General features: G+C 43.7%; 1 protein-coding gene across 23 annotated transcripts in view; it reads right to left on the bottom strand.

Annotated features, from left to right (window-relative positions):
- Positions 1-15,848, bottom strand: part of AFF1 (ALF transcription elongation factor 1) — a 284,626-nt gene that overhangs the window by 54,164 nt on the left and 214,614 nt on the right. For all 23 annotated transcript variants that reach the window (XR_010409462.1, XR_010409460.1, XR_010409461.1 and 20 more), the window contains 2 exons: positions 10,418-11,368; positions 854-957 (listed from right to left, as the gene is read on the bottom strand). Coding sequence is in view for 19 of the 23 variants with exons in the window: in XM_064584752.1 (XP_064440822.1) it covers positions 854-957; positions 10,418-11,368 (1,055 nt within the window). In the remaining 4 variants the exon portion in view is untranslated. The remainder of the gene's footprint in view (positions 1-853; positions 958-10,417; positions 11,369-15,848) is intronic.

The following is a 15,848-nucleotide window of genomic DNA, read 5'->3' as shown; positions in this document are numbered from 1 at the left end:
AGCATGAAGTCCATTCTTGTAGAAAGACCCAATTTCAGGGACTTTGAAAGATCTAGTCCGATCTATGAATAATGGATTAAGTTGTGTGGTTTGTCACTAAGCTCCCAGAGTCTGCCACAGATCCCAACTCCCCCAACCAAGTTAGTCTTGTTAGCTGCTCCCTAACCTGTACCCTTCTCTGACAAGCGGCCAAGCCAGCTGCCACCTTCTCTTGCCCTCCTCCCCGCTCCTTCCCTCCCAAATCTCTGTTGGCTCCCACCCAGTGACACTATACACTTTCTTTTGCCAAGTCATCATATGAAGCGATTTCTTGAATAAACCAGAGAGTGAATAATAGTTATTGTTTATAGTCACACCTTCCTGGAAACCCCCGCCGCCACCTCTCTCCAAAGCAAGAGACTTAGTGAATAGGCCTGGACACTCCCAGGAATCGCCTGAAGAAAGAGCACTGAAACCAGGCTCCCAGGGTTCAAGTGCCAGTTCCATCTGTCATGAATTTTGTGACTATGGACAAGTCATTTTCTCGGTTTCCAATTCCGCAAAGTAGGGATGATAATAATAGCACCTTTCTTGTTTTTATGAAAAATTCTTTTAGAAAGAAATTACTTCCAGATATTCAGGAAATTTTCCATAGTTAAAATGTCTTTGATAAACCTAAGTTTGGATTCAATGAATTGTTAATTCCCAAAAGGTCCTCATGGATAAAAGCAACATGAAACAAACTTAGCGCATCATCAAAAGGAGCCCAACAGTGTGCTGATCCCACTCCTACTGCAGAAGAAAACTGTTTTTGCCCCGTCAAGCCAAGAAGACTCAATCACCTTTCAGGGCTATTGCTGATCTCTATACTCACTTTGTTTTAGAAGATTCTTTGTGGGAGGATGAAGATGATGACTGTGACTTGGTTTCTTTCTCCAGTCTGGCCTTCTTGCTATCGTGGTCTTTCTCTGCTTCAGCCTATTAGTGTAGCATAACAAAGTACACTGTTACAAACACAGATGTACGGACAAAACAGAAAAGACTTCACAGCGAAGGTAATGAGTCATTGGACTTTTGACGACATCTATACACACACAGCAAACTTCTAAGTACCTACACTGTGTGTGTTTTGGGGGGTGGAGGGAAGCAGACAATGGAGATTTGATGAGATTTGTACTGAGACAGATTTTCGCACAAGGAAGGAGGATTCTTCCCACCCAGGGAAGGGAGGATCTCTATGTCTAAGTAATAGCTGACAACAGGAAGAGTAAGTAATAGTCCTCAACACATCACTGACGTTTTTCTAAATATAAAAGAATCAATAAAACATGCATATTCACAGCAAGTAACAACGGATGATTTTATGAGTAAAGACATCCCCCTTTATTTCAAAAGGACCATCCACTTATGCCCACTAATTTATTCTTTGTATAAAATTAGGAGTGGAGTACTTAAAGCTCACTTTTCATCTAATGAAAAATAAGTACATTGTTGAGAAAGAAACAGGGTTACAAAACCCTCTGTCTCTATCTTATAGGCAGGACTAGAAAGACATACAACAAAGTAAGAATAGTTGCTTTGGGATTCTAGCTAACTTTTTTTTTTTCCTCTTTCACGGACACAACTGTCATTCTTCCTTTCTTTTTAAGAGACTGTCTTTATAGCTCTGTATACATATACGGGGACACATGTTTCTATTTTTCAAAAAATTTGGGAAAAAAAAAAAAAAAGGAAGGATAAGGGGCGCCTGGGTGGCTCAGATGGTTGGGTGTCTGCCTTCAGCTTGGGTCGTGATCTCCAGGGCCCGGGATCGAGCCCCATGTCGGGCTACCAGCTCGGCGGGGAGTCTGCTTCTGCCTCTCTCTCTGTTTGTGCTCTCTCTCAAATAAACTAATAAAATTAAAAAAAAAAAAAAAGAAGGATAAGTATAATTTTAATGAGGGAAGAATATGAACAGAAGGGATATTTAAATCTATAGTCACATACCTCAAAAACATCTGTTTATACCAACTAAAGCGCACGCTAAACACACGCAGTGATTAAGAGAACAAAGAATTCTTCATGGCAAAAGTCTTTTTCCCTTGTTAACATACAGACCAAGTTTACAGCAAGTCTCACATGGACTCAGTGACTTCATGGCGGCCTCCTTCCCACTGGTCTGAGTTCACATAACCGCTCCATGGGAAGAACAGCAAGTGACAATAAAGTGATTGGCGGGAGTTGTTCAATTAATTCTGATGCACATTTAGAACTAAACTCCTCCAACTGTCAGTTCACCAAGAGAGAAATCTGGGACACTACCCAGTCAATCTAGGACAATCCCTAAAAAACCTGAAATCCTCTCTTAAAGCCTTAGAGGAAAAAAAAACATTCTTCGAATTAACTGATTGTGGGAGGCCCCGACTTTCACCACCGGTCTCTCCCTCATTCCCTGAATTTCTCCAAGAAAAAATGAATAAATTCAGACGGGCAGGCTCAAGCTCTGCCCAGACATGAATAAGCAGCTTGACCCCGCTCAAAGGAAGGGGAATAGGAAACACGTGCCCCTCCTCCACCAGACATTCTGCAAACCCATGCACCTGAGTGTGCGCGGCCATTCAGCCCTTCAGCTCTCCTCTGGAAAAACACTTTTCTCTGTTGTTTCAAAACAGATCATTCAAGGTGGCTTATAAAGGTACAGGTTTCTAATCACTTGGTGTGTGCACAAGTGAGAATATGAAGAAGGGAAAATATGGGGAGAAGAGAAATGGAATCCAAGGGAAGGCTTCTACCCTCTTCGAGGCTCATTCTGCATGGCCGGCACAAGCCTGACGGCCCCCCGACAGCATCCAGACAGAACTCCGACATGGCTGGTCCAAAGTGACGGAGTTCAAAGACTTAGTGCAAAAATGGGAAACATACTTACATTTACATTGATAAAATGTTGAAGTGGTGATGTTTTAGATATACTGGATTCAATAAAAATTTAAAAATTATTTTCACTGGTTTCTTGCCTTTTTATAGTTTTTAATGTGGCTACTAGAAAATTTAAAATCACATATATGGTTTACATTGTATTCCTAGTGGACAGTATTGTACTACAGTTTTCTAGAGCCACTCTGCAAATTAGGCTCTGAACTTCCAATTAGCCAATTCAAAGAGGAATTATAAAATGTACAGGTTAGGGGTGACTGGGTGGCTCAGTCGTTTACGTGCCTGACTCTTCATTTTGGCTCAGGTCATGATCTTGGGGCTGCAGGATCGAGCCCCTGTCGGGCTCTGTGCTGAGCCAGGAGTCTGCTCGAGATTCTCTCTCTCCCCCTCTGCCCCTCCCCCTCCTCTAACAAAATAAGTAAAATTTAAAAAATAAAATGTACCGGTTAGATAAGATAAGAACAAACCAGTTGCTCAGAAATAGAACCATTTATTACAGAAGACTACAGAAAAAGCACCCTGGGGGACCTAGTAAGAAGATAATGTGACGTAAACAAACAGGCACATCTTAGAGGCACAGCTGGAGGAGGACAGGGAATGTGGCCCAGCGGTTTCTCTTGTGGCCTCAGCACGGACGTCGCGGGCCAGCAGCAGAATTCTGGAGCACAGTTCAGAAGAGATGAAGGGCGCTGGCACATGCCAGGAGAAGCCTCCTGGGGTTCCGCAGAGCACACAGATCCCCATCCAACAATTCGTAATGGCGACCCTTGAGAGACCGTCAACGCTGGCAGAGAAGAGAGAGTAGACTGGAAATGACTGGGTTAAAATAGAGCCCTGCTATTCTCCTTGTCAGTTAAGAACCTACTGTGCCCATGAGTCTCTGCCCAGTGAATTCTCCTCCATCTCAGATTAAGGGCTGGAAAGTTGGCCTAGCAAGCAGTGAGAGATGACGGGAGATTTCTCTCTGGGCAAAGTCACTGAATTTGCTGAAATATCCAGACAGATATTAACTTGTACATGTGGTAGATAGCAATATATACTTCTTCCAGTGGAAGGTGTTTCTAGGCAATTAATGACACATAGATAAGTCCCCACGGGAAAACTAGACATCAGCTGTCCACAAGGTTACTTCCTGAAAACAAAACAAAACAAAACACCACCAAACCCCAGAGGTGGAATAAGAGTTCATTTTGTTTGTCTTCACACTGCTTAGGACATGCTGGTTAGGACTATAAACCAAAGTGGCAGACGTTATACACCACACATGAAAATAAGACTCACAGTGAGGCAACCCTCACGAACTGGACATACCCCTGGCTTGTGCCAATTGGTGACTCAAGAGAACAGCCAGAAAACCCCAAGAAATCACCAAACATAAACGCTGACACTAACATTTCACACCTGTGTTGGCACTTACTGGAGTAATATGCTCATGACACTGATAGGCTGCACTGACAAACTGATCATATTCTGTAAGCTGGTAGAAAGTAAGCCATTAAACCCAACGAAGCAACATTCCCCTTCTGGTGACTGTCCTCGCTTGACTGAGTTCAAGTCTGTGGGCTTGAGGTCAGTGTTTCTGTACACTATGCACTTGAAACCCTGTCATCTTCTGTCTGGAACAATCACAGAGGCTTCCCCAGAGTATTTGTCAAGTGGCACAGAAAGTAAGTTGAGCGGCTGAGGGGCACAGCTGAGGCCCCCGGAAGCAGGACGGTGCTACAACTCTAAGTGGCTGGATTTAGGAAAGGGCCATTAAAGAGGGCACCAAGCAGTACTGAGTGGCAGGAAATGCAGTCTTGAATTCCAAGACCGAAAAGCAGGAGGCAAGGAGTTCTTCAGATTTTTCTGGGACAAGCAGCCATTTGAAAATGAGAGAAGAGTGATATACTCTTCAGGAGGAAAAAGAAGTCTCCTGCGCCTGTGGCTTAACCACAGATCAAGCCCTGTTACATGGAACCCTGTGTAAGCTCTGGGCTTTGGAAGTTCCCTTTTTCCAAAAGGATAAGCATCTCAACAGGGCCTGCATCAACAACAAAAGGAGGCTGCTGGCTGATGACTGGTTCTTAACTAACTTGTTTGCTTTTCTTAACCTGTTGGGTCAGGAGGCCAAGGATTACCTGCCAGATGCCACACCCTCTCCAGAGTACAGCAGAGGGCAAGTACAAAGCCCATAAAAGGAAGAGGGGGGCTGTGCTGGGCCAAGTTGGTTTCTGAAGGAGAACACCTTCAGGGCAGCCTCTTGCCTGCCCCAGCATCTGGCTCACTATCTAAGAACCTACAGGTAGCAAAGGGAAAATGAAGACAGCTTTTCCAAAACGGACACTCATTTTAGGCCACAGAGTTTCTACCAGGAGCTTAGCTACGACAGAGCCAAGGAGCATCTGAAAAGGAAACGGACATAGAAGGGTAGGTGGGGGTGAGAATGCAGCACACTGGAGTGGCAGGAATGGGGACAACAGAGGGACTGAGCCAGGATGGCACTCTGTCAGAGTCAGTACACTGATCTTCAACTGTGACCTTGTGCCTCTCTCCAATAATGCCCCCAACTAGACACCTGGGTACCAAAAAAACCAAAACCAAAACCAAAACCAACCAACCAACCAACCAACCAACCATCAGGTATGAAAGAGAAGAACATCACTGGACTGGGAGGAGTCAGCATGAGCTCCAGAACTACTTCTGCTAAGCACCCAAGAGATGTCAGAGCCTTCCTGGATCACCTCTAGAAAAGGAAGCAGCTGAGCAAGTAACCCGTAGGGTCTTGGCACTCAAACTGTAAGACTGTCACCTCCCTCCGGGAAGCAAGTGGGCTTGGTAGCACCTGGGGACAGGAAAAGTGGAGAAGCAGCCTTCTGGGAAATTCGGGATTTGCCTCTGCAAGAGGTGCACTAAGACGATGATGACACAGTGGACACCAGGTCCAATCAGTACCAAGAACGAGGGCGGGGCCTTACTGAGAAGACAGATTACAGTCACTGGGATAAGTACTACAGAAAAGGAAAATTAACCCACTGTCCCCCCCTTCTTCTTGATGAGGAAATACACAGGCATAAGAATGGTTTAAAACAGCCTTGGCAACCATGCTTATTCGGTTATGATGCTCTTCTTAGGGCAATTAACAAGGCATGAAGAAATCAGACATCAGTGGCTTTAGGAAACTATAAGGGATGACTTTCAAACCCTTGATTTTGAAGAAGACTAACTGGAAATGTTGGTCTGAATAAACAATCCAAAGAAAGACAGTCAGATCTTGGATAGAAGGGACTGAACCAACCATCCGCAAGCAATAAAAATGCACACTTTCCCACCACATCCCATAACTTCCTTTTCCCATTCCCCAAAACTGACATAAATGATAGTTCTGAAATGTAATTTCCAAAAATGCCAAAGTTTCTTGGTCAGTGAAGCAACTGTTTAGAAAAATGAAAAGGCAGACTTGAATGAATATACCTCCTTGTTCATATATTTGTCTACATAATGGTCAGGACAGTCTGGCATTTTATTTGAGAGGCGATCTATATACAATGATTGAAACTAAATGAGATATTATAGGGACGTCTGGGTGGCTCAGACAGTTAAGCATCTGCCTTCGGCTCAAGTCATGATCCCAGGGTCCTGAGATCAAGTCCTACGTCAGTCTCCTTGCTCTGCAGGAAGCCTGCTTCTCCCTCTCCCTCTGCCTCCCGCTCCCCCTGCTTGTGCTCTCTTTCCCCGTCAAATAAGTAAATAAAATCTTCTTTAAAAAAAAAAAAAGAGAGAAATTACCTACAAAAGTGCCTAGAACGCTTAACTCACGCACGGAGCGCTATGCAAGTTAGGTGTGTTGTTAGAACACTCTCAATTGTGCTCAACTGACTGTATTTATTCTATTGTACTTCTCGACTTCCATGTCTTCCTAGCCTGGAAAACATAAGCTTGGTTTGCAAATTATATAAATGAAAATACAAGTTGTATTTTAAATTCTAAACCGTAAGCTAGATGATGAAATTTGCAGTTTCTGCAGGGAGTACTACGTCAAGTCATGCCTATTTTCTCCCACAGTTTTCTCCATTTTTCATCATGAACTGCCCCCTGCCCAGTCCTTTAAGGTAGTAAATACTTTTCTCCAGGGGCCACAACTGACAGCTTCAGCAGAACTGCTGTCACCCACCATTTTGTCCTTAGGATGATCCTCTCCTGCTTTTAAGTCTAAAATGGCTTCACGGATCTGTTAACCCTCTGAAAATATTTGCTACATTTTGCACCACAAAAGGAACAGACAGAATTTAAATGAAAAACTAAAGTTCAGGGGCGCCTGCCCGGCTCGGTCAGTAGAGCATGCGACTCAATCTCAGGGTGGTGAGTTTGAGCCCCATGGTGGGCATGGAGTCTACTGAAAAATTAAAAAAGAAAATATAGAAGAACAAAATTTCACTAATGCGAAGGATCAGGCACATTCTTCAACTGCTCAGAGCTTTTTTTTTTCTAGTGTTCACACTGAAAATGAAAGCAATGAACAAATCTTCACCATCCAAATTTGTGGAAAAGTGCTCAGGCTTGAACAGAGACCAGCCTTGCCTGCCTTGGGGCCCAGGTGCACACGCTGGGGGAAAGCAGCTGCTCTGTGGGAAAGGCTGAACAGTGGGAGTCAGGGTCCCGACAGGAAAGGGGGGAGCCCGCCCACACTGGGAAGGAGCTCAGGTTCATATGATCAATATTCATAGTACCTGGAACCCAGCAGGAATAAAACCAAAAGACCAGGATTCGCTGATCATGAAATAAGTATACAGTTGGATTACTTTTAAATTGACTTATCTGACAGCTTCTAACTAGTGACATACTTTAGGCAAGGAATTCCTCGTTGCCTAGATCCATGATGTCAAAACCGAGCACACTGGAGGAACATCTTGATCCAAAGAACTAGCTTTGTACAATCTCAGCCCTGTGGTATGGCTCTGTTCCAGCGGTTCCCAGCTCCGCTAGACATCAGGATTTAGAAAACATCAATGGAGAGGGGGAAGGAAGAGGGTGCAAACCCTGCCATCGGCCATAAAGGCTCCTAGGGTGACCATCACGTGTAGCCAGGTCTGGAACCACTGGTTCGGACCCTGATCCTGTCGGTATCACAGCAGAGAGGCAAACTGTTCCCAGGGGCAGATCTCTCTGCTGCCTGCCAAAGCATTCAAGAAAGCATGTATCTGACTCAGCTGAGGGGGTCATTATTTCTCCATCCTCTAGACAGAGAGCTAAATGAGCTGCCCTAGTGGAGCAAGGCCAAGGGCTGGGAACGGCTTTTTAGAGTGCACGGCTCACATACTCAACAGGGAGAGCAGAGTTTCCCATTCCAGAGTTATAGTCAATTGCTTCTGGATTTGCACTGGGGTATGGGCTGGGATGAGAACTGTCTGGGGAGCCTCCAATTTCTAACATTCCCACCTGGTTAGTAAGTATTTTAGAAGTGAATACTTCTCCCCACTCCAGCTAATGCAGAAGGTTCACTAGAGACTAGACAAGATCATGACAGCTGGGGAATAAGTGATAAAAAGATTTCCCAGGAGGAAGGAGAGGTAAAGGAGTGCAATTTTTTTGAGAGACAGAGAGAGCAAGAGAGAGCAAATGGGGGGAGGCGCAGAGGTAGAGAATCTTCAAGCCGACTCCCCGCTGAGCATGGAGTCTGATGAAGGGCTTGATCCCAACACCCATGAGTTCAAGACCTAAGCTGAAACGAACAGTCAGAGGTGCCCCCAAGGAGTGTATTTTTTGAACCTTTCTTGGGGATATGAGATGCAGGAAACTTTTTCTTAGCCGGGCCCATCACAATTTCATCCATAAAGTTTTACGCTTTTAACACACACACAGTCTTAAAAGTTACCTGACATGGGAATATGCCCTCTTCTAGCTGAAACAGCACCACCAATGAGGACTGGATCCCACCCGCTTGAGCTGCCGGCTGCAGTTATGGTGGTAATACACACCCTCACATCTCATTCAACAAGCTTCTGAAGAAAACAGTCGCCCTTTGCTATTTGATAAAGTCATGTTATATTTTTAACCTGGTAGAGTAATTGGTCAAATCACAGAAAGGACAACAAGCTTCATGATCTTTTTGTCCTTTGTTATTCTTAGCTCAACTTCCATGACTGAGGAAGAAGTTTTTTGTGTGCTTTTAAGAGTGTTAAAAATTTTTATCCCTTGTCAGCAGGAAAGACTTGGTCCTTCTTGTGCCTTTCACTCTGAATCTTGAACAGATTAGGTTGGAATGCCACTGGGGGAAAAATTCACTTATCTTTTACCATGAAGCATCAGCAAAAAGTATATCAGGAGCTCAGTGATTCAGAATCTAGGAAGGAAGGAGACTGTCCAAAACAGTGGTATGTCCAAGTTAACTCAGGATCTTAAGTAGTGTATAAATGTGTGTTTGTTTGGGTTTTTTAAAAGATTTTATTTATTTATTTGGCAGAGAGAGAGAGAGCACAAGCAGGGGGAGTGGGAGAGGGAGAAGCAGACTCCCTGCTGAGCAAGGAGCCCGATTTGGAACTCAATCCCAGGACCCTGGGATCATGACCTGAGCCGAAGGCAGACGCTTAACCAACTGAGCCACCCAGGTGCCCCATGAATGTTGTTCTTTTCCCACTATGTTCGTTCCTTAAATGAAATTTCTAAAAATCGTGATAACTAAAATGACAGATTTTCAATACCGCAAAATATACCATTATCAGTCCAGTATTACTCAACAAGGAATCCTAACCATGAGTTTAACAGCTCTATAACTTTTTTAATAATGTTCTGTTTACTAATAAAAGTCTTTAATAGAGGTCACAAATTCTAAATCTGGTAGTTTCAAATTAATGAGGTGTCAGGCAGCCATGAGTTAAAATATAGATGTAGTATCGGTATTAAAAAGGATCCTACCACAGTAGTAGAATTTAGCATATAGCAGTTCTTTCAGTAATTCAGAATACTTATTAACATTTCAGTTCAGGGCGCCTGGGTGGCTCAGTTGGTTAAGAGACTGCCTTTGGCTCAGGTCATGATCCTGGAGTCCTGGGATCGAGTCCTGCATCGGAGTCTGCTTCTCCCTCTGACCCTCGCCCCTCTCATGCTCTGTCTCATTCTTTCTCTCTCAAATAAATAAACAAAATCTTTAAAAAAAAAAAAATTCCAGTTCATGTAAGATATTAATTTCTAGGGCAAAACTTAGTAATGGGTAGAGTGGTAAATACCAATGTTATCAGAAAAAATAAAAGCATACCCCGAAATGCTACATTATCCTATAACAAGATATCCTTTTCCACATCTGCCTCACCTTTTCTCCAACTAGGAGGACTGCTGCAGGATCTAGCATATGCCAATGCCCGGGGGCAGAGTGGGAAGCATGCTGGTCCACAATGACAGGGTCACTCTGGTACAGGAGCAAAGGCTACATCACATCAGAGCAAAGATTTCCTGCCTCTTCTAAGACAATCCAGGGGTCACAGCCAGCCCCAGGCCAACAGCACGTACAATCCACACTGCAGAGGGAGCCCAGGCCCCCTTCACTCACCTTTCTTTTTTTGGCCAACTTGCTTGAATTGTCAGAGCCCCTCTTCTCCGAATCGAGCTTCTTTCCTGCGGGGGGCTGCTTGTCCTCGGATTTCCTCGGACGGCCCCCCTTGCCAGGAAGCTGGGGTATCCGGGAAAGAAGGTCCAGGGTTATCTTCACCATCAAGATTGGAGGGGGAGGAGTGTCCCTGAGCGGGGACAGCAGCTTGGGGTCTCTCGCGGGCCCCGGGAGCTTGTCCTTCCTGCGGTCCTCCTGGACGACCACAGCGCGCCGGCAGCCACTAGTCCTGCCGCCGCCGCCGCCGCCGTGGGGTGGGCCCTGGCTCTGGGTCAGGGGAACCAGGGCAAAGTGCTCGGGGCTCCTGGCCCCCGCATTGTCCTTCGTGGGCTCCGGGCCCGAGAGCGCCTTTGAGGGGGCCAGCGGCGCGCTCCTGTGCTTCTTCCGCTCGCTGGGGCTAGGCGCCGCGGGCTTGGGCTCTCTGCTGTCTCCGGCACGGGGCCGGCCTTTCGTCTTCACCTTGGGCTTGTCTTTGGAAGGCTGGTCTTTGGAGCCGTACGGAGGGGGTCCTGGCTCACTCTCCACCTGCAGGCCGGCCCGCGAGTCCGCCTGGGCCGAGGCCTTGACGGGCTTCTTGGGCTGTTTGGTTCCGACGGTCTGCCTCGGCGGGGGTTCCTGTTGCGCGGGGGACTTCTGACAGCTTCTCTTGCCGGCGTGGGGGCCTTCAGAGGAGCCCCGAGGGGCTTTGCTGGAGCTTTTGAGGGGAGGATCTTTGGATTCCGAGCGCTCGTGACCAGGGACGGGGCCGCCGCTGTCGCCCCCACCCTTGCCCTTACTGTCGGGGTGCCGAGGCAGGGGCTCTGCGCTCCCCTGCGCCTCCGGGGGTGCTGCCGGCTGGTTGACTTTGGTCAGCCAGTTGTCCAGCTGCCATTTGTTTGTTGTAGGAGGCTCAGGCTAAAAACAAAGGACAAGAGAAAAATGTGAACTGACCAAGGATGATAAGTTCTTCTGTGTTAGTCAACCAATTGTATAGGACTCTCCCAGGGAGATGCAATCATTCCAAAACCTAAGAATTCGAGTCCTTTTTATCCTTCTCTAATTACAGGTCAGAGTCTCTTAATAATTAACTCTTAACACAACCTTCCAGTCTGTTTGTGCTACAGGAATTTTTGCTGTAGCAGATATTGACTACTGATAGACCATGAGATACCGACCACTAACCACTGCTGAGAAAAAATCTTTGTAATATTAAGTATTTTGTCCTAATGGTAATTACAGTGTAATTTAGACAGAATTGACACATTTTGGCTCGCAAACTATCCGAAAATGAAGGGAGAAATGAAGAAATAACAGAATCCTTTTATCAAAAGGATTTTCAGAAGGCTAATAATGAATAAACTAATTCTTAGTGATTACCTATAGGCTTTATCCTGTTTTTTGACATACTTTTCAATTGAAAATAACTTTCCTCAAGACTTGACTTCATCTCTTTTATTTACTTAAAAACATTAAACATTTATACATGACAAGGTTTGCAGTATATCATGGATTACAGCCTGATTTTCAAATTTTGCACCTTGGTAAAAGAACAAGTGACGTCACATTAACCAATTAAATTGGTCCCTAAATTTAGTCCCACTTGAATTCTTTAAAAATCAAACATTAAGTCTCTTGTTACAGACAATCTTATCTGAAATAGCATCTATTTTTCTAAGAAACATAGGGAGGCTCCAGAGCACACAATTAAAAGCAGTGAGATTAGACTGTTTATATGTACATCTGATCTGACGAACAAACAGAAGTTCCTGACTTCTGTATCCCAACATGTCTCTCCAAGTAGATTATTAACAGAAGACCCAATGACATTTGTATCTCCAAGTTCCACTATTATGTCTTGCATATAGTGGTGTACATGAGATATTTACTTAGGCATATTACTGTACCTATACATCTTATGCCATATGGAAACATCTGTGTGTAACAGAGTAAGCAATGATCACACCTTTTGAAAGGGCATTACATCACCGACATGCTACATGTTTTTAAGATCCATTCATTCTGATGGGTGGTTTGTATGAATGACTAAATCACAAACACAGTGCACGAGGAAGTTAACCGAAAGATAGTCCACATGGGATTTAACTGGTTAGATGATGGATAAGGAGATTGCTCCAGTAGGCGGATGGTATTTTACAGGGAAAGATTGCTAACAATTTTCCCGAGTGGAACGTTCCAAATAATTCAACTCTTTAAAAACACAACAACACATCAAGACATGTGGATATAATGTAAGAGTTCGGAGCCAGGAAAAAGTTAGGTAATAAAATGATCAGGTAGGTAGTTTGGGCTTGGTGTATTACAGCAGAAGAGGAACTTTAAGGAACCAGGTAGGACCAAACTTCGGCCACGAAGAGGGCTGCAGAACTGTTTTTTTCTGCCTACCCTTTTATTGCTGCTTAATAAAATAGATCTCCTTCAATATCAACTCTACATCTAGGCTCTCATTTGAATTTCAGAGCAGGGCGGAGGGAAGAAGGAAACTACTCTAATGTGCCAGGCATTTATTTTGCCACAGGAAATCTCAAACTGAATTCCATATTCGAACAAGACAGGAGGACAGTTAAGGGTGGAGAAAAGATCAGCACCCAATACCTACTTGTCAAACGATATTTCCTGCAAACACTTTAGGGTGTGGTAATCCAGGTGGCTCACTGGGGACCAGGCATTAGGATATATCACTTGCCACTCACCTTAGGAACCAAACCCTTCAAACTCTTCTTTGGGACGGGTATGGACCTCTCAACAGGGCTAAGTTTATAGCCCCATTTGAATCACTGACATGCTCTATAGAAGAGTATTTATTCATGAACCAAAAAGGAAAGTCATTCCTGGTATAAATAACATCTGCTCTCCCCCCACCCCAAAACAGGGCAGTATAAGATACATTTAGTAGGAATGTCCTACTAAAGGAATGTCCTGATTACAGAAATAAAACACATTTTCTTCCACTGTGGTCCTAAAAATGTCCAGAAGGGAGGCATATGGCCCAATTGCAGGGTAAAATTGAGTTTATGTGCCCAGGCAAGAAGAAAGGGTAGGGCGAGTCCTTTCTACAGACCTGCTATAAAGACAGAAAATGTATAGAATTCTTCTAAGGTCAGATATTTGGGTGTTGGGATGGGGAAAACTTTAACATAAGGGATTGACTCAAATTGATTTCACAATGAATTTTAAGTCTAAGTGCTAGGTAGGATCAAGTTTTGGACTCTGCTTTCTTGCCCTGCCTTTCTTCGCGCCCCATCGCCAGCCTCCCAGGGCTGGTGCAACCCAAACACTGCACACTGGGCATGAAAAAATACCAGACTGGTCTTCATTAGGTGTTTTCAGAAATGTTTGACTGCACGTCCCTTTACGTATAACTCCTCACATTGTCAGAAGTTCGTGTATTTTAAGGTGAATTGTGATATTGAATAAAAAGTTCTGAGCTATGCACAAATATGCCTTTTTTTTTTTTTTTAAAGTAAAATCATCATCATTATGAGTAGGAGTCTTAAAATGAAAGGAAAAGGAAGAGGAGAGAAGTGTGAGAGAGAGGCATAGTGTCATAGGGAAAAAAGGCTTCAGAGTTAGATGGCCAAGGGCCAGAATCTTGGTGTTGCTACCTTTTTACAGGTGAAAAGACAGCTCCCAACCTCACAGGGTTGGCAGAGAGCTAACTCAAATAATTCATGAAAAAGTACCAAGTGTCTAAGAGGCAAACCAACAAAGGTAGTTTACTACGGGGGAGAAAAAAAAAAAAGGACAATGAATAGATTAGAAAAGTAAGGAGATCCTTGGATAACTGAGAATAAAAGCATTTTTTCTGAACCGAAGCAGGAAAAAGATGACTTGTCCTACATATTTTGAAAAGCTGAGATTTACATTTTGATTCACACCATAAAGCAGACACTGAAAGAGCCTTTCCCCCAAGTTCGCCGCCCACCCATTGACAGGCATAGGACATTTCAGATCTCTTAGGATCACTGGCCTACTTTGTCAAATGACCTTAAAATGGAGCCATAAAAAGCAAAATTCTCTAAAAAATCTAAAAATAGATTTAAAAAAGGTTAAAACTAGTAACTGTGGCTTATTGTGGAATTCATGTTACTCTCACACAGGAGATTTACAATAAGGCAAGTATCGAGGGAGAGAAGGTAGTTAAATACAGTGGGAAAAATTAAAGGTTTAAAATCTAGACCCAGACAAAATATTTCTGGTGAAGTCAAGTGTCAGGACATGACATACAAACTATGCCCAAGTCTAGATAGATTTGCTCATCAACACAAAGGTACAAATATGAGCCTATTTGGTAAGGTGCTTTAAAAAAAATAAAGTAGAATGGGAACATTTCTTTTTCAATTAAGAGTCTCTACATCTACTCCAGTAACCTTCTGGGCAATAAGATCTAATGGTTTCATTAATACAAACACCAGATTAAATTTTTCTTCCAAGTTTCAATTATTCAGCCAAATCTGTACCATTTCCATTTTATTTGAAGGGAATTTTATTATTTAATCTGATTCTCTTTATCTTAGTAACCGAACAAGCATGCAGATTTCTCTAATTGAATAAGGTGAGACATAAAGCAAAGATCTTATAAACAGGGAACAATCACACAATTTGTCTGCAGAGCATATTCAATATCTTTTTTCCTGAGGCACAGAAAAATGATTTCAACAGTAATTAGTATCACACAAGGAAACGGCCCCCAGAAATACACAGAGCAGTTTCCAAAATCTGAAAGGCATTTTAAGTGCAGTTAATGCTGATTCATGTGTATTCACTCCAGAAAATATTTATTGAGCACTTACTCTGTGCCAGACATAAATTCATATCTAACAAAAAAATGACACTCGGTTATTTTTCCAGCCTCCCTTGCCCTCGGCCACGGCTGTTAAGGCTCACTGCACGTCCTCCAGATGCATTCGGTTAATGCTCTAGTGGAACTGCCTTGGTTGCTAAATGGCAGAGACAAATACTGGGAACTTTAACGCTTTCTTAATCAGAAAGGCTCATTTCCCAGGATTCCCATCTAAAACATGCAGAGTAATTTTCACTATATAAGCTGGTCTAATTCACCAAGAATGTCTTTCTTCCCTTTTCACCAAGTAGTCTTCCCCAGCCTAATTTTTACATTGCTACTCCAAGTTTTGAGGGCATCTGGCAGCCCTGACTGTTGTCATTAAACTTCTTGTGCTCAACGATCCAGTAAAAAATAGCATAAATCCTCCAGATAAACTTAGTGCTTGCGATTTGCCATCTCATCGGTTTATTTTACAACATCGATGTCCCAAGGGTGGGTGACAGGCAAACACAATTATCCCTGTTTTACATGTAACAAAGGGAGCAAGAAACACAACCCTGGCAAAACCACTTCGCCATCAATTTAATGCAT

Source organism: Mirounga angustirostris, unplaced genomic scaffold (assembly GCF_029215605.1).
Source record: "Mirounga angustirostris isolate CCGP_5_RB_7025 unplaced genomic scaffold, mMirAng1.0.hap1 SCAF_2, whole genome shotgun sequence".
Lineage (NCBI taxonomy): Eukaryota > Metazoa > Chordata > Mammalia > Carnivora > Phocidae > Mirounga > Mirounga angustirostris.
The sequence above is the reverse complement of the archived record's forward strand: the minus strand, read 5'-3'. Positions and strand labels throughout refer to the sequence as shown.